At 41.6% G+C, this 7,856-nt stretch overlaps 1 protein-coding gene across 1 annotated transcript in view; it reads left to right on the forward strand.

The window, feature by feature from the left end:
* cp (ceruloplasmin) overlaps positions 1 to 7,657 on the forward strand; it is a 28,210-nt gene extending 20,553 nt beyond the window's left edge. Inside the window, exons 17-20 of the mRNA XM_031785491.1 lie at positions 5,897 to 6,116; positions 6,461 to 6,600; positions 7,104 to 7,266; positions 7,392 to 7,657. Of these exons, the coding sequence (XP_031641351.1) occupies positions 5,897 to 6,116; positions 6,461 to 6,600; positions 7,104 to 7,266; positions 7,392 to 7,414 (546 nt within the window). The 3' untranslated portion in view covers positions 7,415 to 7,657. The remainder of the gene's footprint in view (positions 1 to 5,896; positions 6,117 to 6,460; positions 6,601 to 7,103; positions 7,267 to 7,391) is intronic.
* Positions 7,658 to 7,856: the final 199 nt, after the last annotated feature.

Genomic DNA, 7,856 nt, shown 5'->3' on the forward strand with positions numbered 1-7,856 from the left:
CTTCAACAAAGTACTGAGTAAAGGGTCTGAATACTTATGTAAATGTGACATTTCAGATTTTTTCATTTAATACATTTGTAAAAGTGCTAATAAAAACAGTTTTTGCTTTGTAATTAATGGTTATTGTGATGTCATTATGGGGTATTGTGATGTCATTATGGGGTATTGTGATGTCATTATGGGGTACTGTGATGTCATTATGGAGTATTGTGTGTAGATTGATTAAGGGAAAAACTAATTAATCCATTTCAGAATAAGGCTGTAACGTAACAAAATGTGGAAAAAGGCAAGGGGTCTGAATACTTTCCCAATGCACTGTATGTGTTGTGATAAATTGCGTTTGCTCTATAACCTGTTAGTTCAGAATAAATTCAACCACACCTTTGTTTCATCACAAATCTGGACCTTAACCTCTGTTCAGTGAAGTTCACAAAGCATAATGCATGTAACAAACAGCTACATGACCTACAGCATGGTCAGACAAGGTCATGTTTCTGACCTTTCCTAAAACTATTGATTTAGAACCACGGAGAGTTACCGCAGGTCTCAAAGAAAACAGGAACTGCCTCCACTATTCCAGAACCATTTACACTTCAACATTATCAAATCACCTAGGAGTAGTCTCATACAGTGACAACTAAAAGATACCAAAAACAATTTAGTCCAATCAACGTAAGCTAAATATGATGTAGTTTTCAGTAGTTCTGATTACTCTATCTGTGTGTCACAGGAGGTTGGTGACACCTTAGTTGGTGAGGACAGGCTCATGGGAAAGGCTGGAACGGAATCAGTGGAATGGTATCAAACACATGGTTTCTATGTGTCACGTGGTTTCTATGTGTCACGTGGTTTCTATGTGTCACGTGGTTTCTATGTGTCACGTGGTTTCTATGTGTCACGTGGTTTCTATGTGTCACGTGGTTTCTATGTGTCACGTGGTTTCTATGTGTCACGTGGTTTCTATGTGTCACGTGGTTTCTATGTGTCACGTGGTTTCTATGTGTCACATGGTTTCTATGTGTCACATGGTTTCTATGTGTCACATGGTTTCTATGTGTCACATGGTTTCTATGTGTTTGATGCCATTCCATTGGCTCTGTTCCAGCCATTATTATGAGCCTTTCTCCCCTGAGCAGCCTCCACTGGTGTGAGTGTGTGTGTGCATAGAAAATACATTTACTCACCCTACTTGTAGAGAAATGCCAATGCCATCCTCCTCTCTTTCATGTTGATGAAATGGACAACGTTTTGTAGACTTTACCCTTTGCCAAAGTTAAACAAAATAGTTTAAAAAACATTTTTTTTTTAGGAGGAGTGCAAAGGCGAATTGAGTTATTTCACAAACGCACTTCGGAAATATGCAAATACTTGCTATAACGCACCAATAGGGTTTCACTAGCTCGTGCTTGGCTCTGCCATACCTCCTTGCTTGTTCTGCACGCTATGGTTCATTTGCTCCAATTGGAAACGACAGGCTCTGGTCTATTTTTTGGGATGATGTCAGCGCCATCACTCTCTACTGATTTTAAAGTCTATGGTCTGACGATGACTGCCATTAACTTCAGAACTAAGTTGACTACAAATTCAAAGTTGTCAAAGTATTTGCAATTGTCACAAACAAGTGAATGATAAAAGTTCAAGCTTCAAATGAAAACCGAGATGACAGCATAAAAATATTCATAGCCTATATAGGCCCATGAAGCCTATCCTATTTCAATCATATTTAAATAAAGGTAAAGTTCAATAAATTGATTTTTTTTGCTACTAGGCTACTGTTTTTTTTGTTGCCTCAATGTGTTTCATGATGTGCGCAATGATGTACAGTACCTAACCCTCAATAGCCTACTTACAGTCATAGGCAATAATATCTCTCTAGGTGCTAATCCGTCATCAATATTGTGGAAAAATACTAATGTTAAGGTAAAATTTTAATCGAGGAAGCTGATCCGAGAGCAGCGATGTTTTTCTTTCGATCATATCGGTATCAAGACACGGTCTAACGATGAATTTAACTAACGTTATCTCTACGTGCTTGTTTGGGAAACACTTAAAAAGTTGACTCGTAAATAACGGTAAATGACATCGTACATCCGTAGGTAAACATGTCACTGTTACAGGCTGACTACACCGCTCGCGTTGCAAAATAAATGTAGAAATCTATATTGCTCGCGCGCGCCAATGAGCGTCTGCGTTGCCAAGGGCTAAAATAGAAGTCAGTTCTATTTCTGACGCAGATCGCGCTGCAAGTCCTGCCTCCCCCATCTCCTCATTGGTTTATAGAAGCAGGTACCCACGTGAACGAGGTCAGTGGCGGTAATGCACCTAATTTATGAAAGTTGCCAATCGCAAGAGAAAAAAAAAGCCTGGAAGGAAGAGAGATGACTAGAAATGATTCGGTTGACCGTTTTATATGTGGATTAATTGGCGGAGTAGAGGACCTTGTGCATTTCAGGTAAAATAACAACTCAATGTTTATATCTCAGGACAAATTAGCTAGCAACAGCAAGCTAGTTAAATAGGACAAATTAGCTAGCTAGTGTAAGCTAGGTAAATTGTCATAAATGTTTAATGCTTTTTGACCTGTCCCCAAATTAATATAATTGGTTCAGAGTTTGTTTTGATATTGTAACCTGCGTGTCGTGATCGAGTTTGGTGTGTGGGGACAAAATCAATTTATGCACGATGGCGCACGCGGACAGCCGGTTTGGGTTCCGTGTGAGTCTACACCTGTTGTTTGCGAAGCATGTGACAAATACATTTGATTTATCTTCGCAACTAGAAAAAGAGGCCCAGTTCTGCATTTGTCTACATTCCCCCACATCACATATACAATTGAAGTCGGAAGTTTACATACACTTAGTTCACAGTCATTAAAACTCGTTTTTCAACCACTCCACAAATTTCTTGTTAAACAAACTATAGTTTTGGCAAGTCGGTTAGGACATCTACTTTATGCATGACAAAAGTCATTTTTCCAACAATTGTTTACAGACAGATTATTTCACTTATAATTCACTGTATCACAATTCCAGTGGGTCAGAAGTTTACATACACTAAGTTGACTGTGCCTTTAAACAGTTTGGAAAATTCCATAAAATTATGTAATGGCTTCAGAAGCTTCTGATAGACTAATTGACATAATTTGAGTCAATTGGAGGTGTACCTGTGGATATATTTCAAGGCCTACCTTCAAACTCAGTGCCTCTTTGCTTGACATCATGGGAAAATCAAAAGAAATCAGCCAAAACCTCAGAAAACAATTGTAGACCTCCACAAGTCTGGTTCATCCTTGGGAGCAATTTCCAAACGCCTGAAGGTACCACGTTCATCTGTACAAACTATAGTACGCAAGTATAAACACCATGAGACCACGCAGCCGTCATACTGCTCAGAAAGGAGACGCATTCTGTCTCCTAGAGATGAACATAATTTGGTGCGAAAAGTGCAAATCAATCGCAGATCAACAGCAAAGGACCTTGTGAAGATGCTGGAGGAAACAGATACTTTTGTATCTATATCCACAGTTAAACGAGTCCTATATCGACATAACCTGAAAGGCCGCTCAGCAAGGATGAAGCCACTGCTCCAAAAGTGCTATAAAAAAGCCAGACTACGGTTTGCAACTGCATATGGGGACAAAGATCGTACTTTTTGGAGAAATGTCCTCTGGTCTGATGAAACAAAAATAGAACTGTTTGGCCATAATGACCATCGTTATGTTTGGAGGAAAAAGAGGCTTGGATGCCAAAGAATACCATCCCAACCGTGAAGCACGGGGGTGGCAGCATCATGTTGTGGGGGTGCTTTGCTGCAGGAGGGACTGGTGCACTTCACAAAATAGAAGGCATCATGAGGTCGGAAAATTATGTGGATATATTGAAGCAACATCTCAAGACATCAGTTAAAGCTTGGTCGCAAATGGGTCTTCCAAATGGACAATGAACACAAGCATACTTCCAAAGTTGTGGAAAAATGGCTTACGGACAACAAAGTCAAGGTATTGGAGTGGCCATCACAAAGCCCTGACCTCAATCCTATAGAAAATTTGTGGGCAGAACTGAAAAAGCGTGTGCGAGCAAGGAGGCCTACAAACCTGACTCAGTTACATCAGCGCTGTCAGGAGGAATGGGCCAAAATTCACCCAACTCATTGTGGGAAGCTTGTGGAAGGCTACCTAAAACATTTGACCCAAGTTAATTAAACAATTTAAAGGCAATGCTACCAAATACTAATTGAGTGTAATGTAAACTTCTGACCCACTGGGAATGTGATGAAAGGAATAAAAGCTGAAATAAACCATTTTCTCAACTATTATTCTGACATTTCACAATCTTAAAATAAAGTGGTGATCCTAACTGACTTAAGACAGGGAATTTTTACTAGGATTAAATGTCAGGAATTGTGAAAAACTGAGATTAAATGTATTTGACTGAGGTTTATGTAAACTTCCGACTTCACCTGCACACTACGTGACCAGAAGTATGGGGACACCTGCTCGTCCAACATCTCATTCCAAAGTCATGGGCATTAAAATATGGACTTGGTCCCCCCCTTTGCTGCAATAACAGCCTCCACTCCTCTGGGAAGGCTTTCCACTAGATGTTGGAACACTGCTGTGGGGACTTGCTTCCAATTCAGCCACAAGAGCATTATTGAGGTTTGGTACTGATGATGTTGGGCGATTAGGCCTGGCTCACGGTCGGCGTTCCAATTCATCCAAAAGGTGTTTAATGGGGTTGAGGTCAGGGCTTTCTGCAGACCAGTCAAGTTCTTCCACACCGATCTTAACAAACCATTTCAGTATGGACCTCGATTTGTGCACAGGGGCATTGTTACACTGAAATAGAAAAGCACATAATCGTCAAGAATGTCATTGTATGGTGTAGCATTAAGATTTCCCATCACTGGAACTAAGGGGCCTAGCCCAAACCATGACAAACAGCCCCAGACCACTATTCCTCCTCCACCAAACTTTACAGTTGACACTATGCATTGGGGCAGGTAGCATTCTCCTGGCATCCGCCAAACTCAGATTCGTCCCTTGTACTGCGAGATGGTGAAACGTGATTTAACACGTTTCCACTACTCCAGAGACGGCAAGATTTACACCACTCCCTCCAATGCTCGGCGGTGCATATGGTGATCTTAGGCTTGTGTGCAGCTGCTCAGCCATGGACATTTCATGAAGCTCCCAACGAACACTTCTTGTGCTGATGTTGCTTCCAAAGGCTGTTTGAAACTTGGTAATAAGTGTTGCAACCGAGGACAGAATATTTTTTTACGTGCAATGTGCATCAGCACTCGGCAGTCCCGTTCGGTGAGCTTGTGTGGCCTACCACGTCGCGGCTGAGCCATTGTTGCTCCTAGACCAGGGCTGCCCAACCATCTTCCTGGAGATCTACCGTCCTGTGGGTTTTCAGTCCAACCCTAATTTAACACACTTGGTTCTACTTATTAGCTGCTCAACAAGACCTTAACTAGCTGAATCAGATATGCTAAATTAGGGTAGGACTGAAAACCTACAGGACAGTAGATCTCCAGGAAGAGGATTGGGCAGCTCTGTTCTAGATGTTTCCACTTCACAATAACAACATTTACAGTTGGCCAGGGCAGCTTTACCAGTGCAGAAATTTGACAAACTGACTTGTTGGAAAGGTGGCATCCTATGACAGTGCCACGTTGAAAGTCACTGAGCTCATCAATAAGGCCATTCAACTGCCAATATTTGTCTATGGAGATTGCATGGCTGTATGCTCGATTTTATACAATTGTGTGGCTGAAATAGCCGAATGCACTAATTTGAAGGGGTGTCCACATACTTTTGTATATAGTGTACATATAAATACCTACACGTTAAAACACATATTTACATACATCATTGGTCTCTACCCCCCAGGACCTGTACAGCGGTCTAATTGGTCCCTTAGTAATATGTAGGCGGAGCTATGCGAGATCATTTGGACTGAAGAAGGAAGTGGAAGAGTTTGCTCTCCTTTTCATGGTGTTTGATGAGAACGAGTCCTGGTACCTGGACGACAACATCAAAACAAACATCAAGACCCCCACCAGGAACATCAAAGAGGATGAGGACTTCATCGAGAGCAATAAAATGCATGGTGAGGCTGGGGAAAGAAAGGGTGTGTGTACTTTATCCAGTGTTAATAGGAAAGCCTTTTGCTTAATGATTTCTGAACAATTTATAAAAGAAAGGCCTTATAAAAAGGGGATTTATTAAGACTTCATTACTAGTCCTTATTAAAAAGCTATTGTTTGTTTAAAGTGGGACCAGGGCCTATTCACAAAGCATTTACAATAAAAAAAATAAAAATAGGAGTGATCTAGGATCAGTTTTTTGCCTTTTATAGATCAGATCCTAGATCAGCACTCCTACTCTGAGACACTTGATAAATACTGCCCCGGGTAAATTGATGTTTTTGTCACTGACATGTCTCTGCTGTAGGCATCAACGGGCAGCTGTATGGAAACCTGCTGGGACTGAACATGGAAGTGGGGGACAAGGTGTACTGGTACCTGATGGGGATGGGCAACGAGATAGACATCCACACTGCCCACTTCCACGGGCACAGCTTTGACTATAAGGTAAGATCCCATTTGACCATTAGGTGTACATTTCCTCAAAACCTTTCCTCAAAACCTTTCCTGAAAAACTTTCAAAGCAGCATAACCTTCCTCCAATTTAAGTGTATGAAGCTCTAAATCATCAGAACTTTTATTTAAAAAAAAAACAGAACAGAGAGGTTCTCTGACCACATTGAATTTTGGACCATAAGCCCAGATGTCAGGCGGTCAGTCAAGTATGCATTCAGTTTATCTAAAATATTCTTCAAGGTTGTCTTGGGAACACACAGGATGTGGCTGCATTCAATCTGCGCTACAGCCTTATAGAAATTTAAAGGCAAATGTTCTCGTATTAGCCGGAGACTGCATTCACAGTAAATGCTGCATAGGATGGCTCAAATCAGAAATTAACCTTTAATTTTTTTTTTTAACTCTTGAATCGAGCCCTTGATCTTCTAGCCTAGAACTAATACATCTGAATCAACTAAATGGTCACATACATTCTCTGGTCCTGTGTTCCCCAGCTGAGTGGAGGGTCCCACCGTGCAGATGTGTTTGGCCTGTTCCCAGGCACCTTCCAGACGGTGAAGATGAAACCGAAGTACCCTGGCTCCTGGCTGCTGCACTGCCACGTGGCAGACCACATCAAGGCCGGCATGGTAACAGTCTACAAAGTCACTGAGAAGGGTAAGGAGTGTGTAGGTTTGGTTCACTGTGTGTGAAGTGTGGGTTACCGTGTGTGTGTGTGTGTTTACACTCTATAATTTAGCTGTTACTCCCCACTAACCTCTCTTGTGTTTTTGTGTCTTCAGAAAAGAAGGGCTTTTTTGGATGAACGCGGAGCATTAACACAAACAAGCGGATAAAAGCTACGTACATCTCTTCAGTAATTACACATTGACCTCGTATTCCACATAAGGAGCACAGTGACCACTGACAATGCATGAACTAACTAAACGGCTTTAATACAGGGTTTAAGCCTACCTGGTTAAAAAAAGGTGAAATAAAAAAGCAATGAGCCAATGTCTAATGTCAATGCTCTAAAATACATTTTGAATAAAGAAAATATAAAATCCTTCCTGGTGTCGTTTCTGGTGTCCTTCCTGGTGTCCTTCCTGGTGTCCTTCCTGGTGTCCTTCCTGGTGTCCTTCCTGGTGTCCTTCCTGGTGTCCTTCCTGGTGTCCTTCCTGGTGTCCTTCCTGGTGTCCTTCCTGGTGTCCTTCCTGGTGTCCTTCCTGGTGTCCTTCCTGGTGTCCTTCCTGGTGTCCTTCCTGGTG

This window comes from Oncorhynchus kisutch, linkage group LG13 (genome assembly GCF_002021735.2).
Source record: "Oncorhynchus kisutch isolate 150728-3 linkage group LG13, Okis_V2, whole genome shotgun sequence".
In the NCBI taxonomy this organism is placed as follows: domain Eukaryota; kingdom Metazoa; phylum Chordata; class Actinopteri; order Salmoniformes; family Salmonidae; genus Oncorhynchus; species Oncorhynchus kisutch.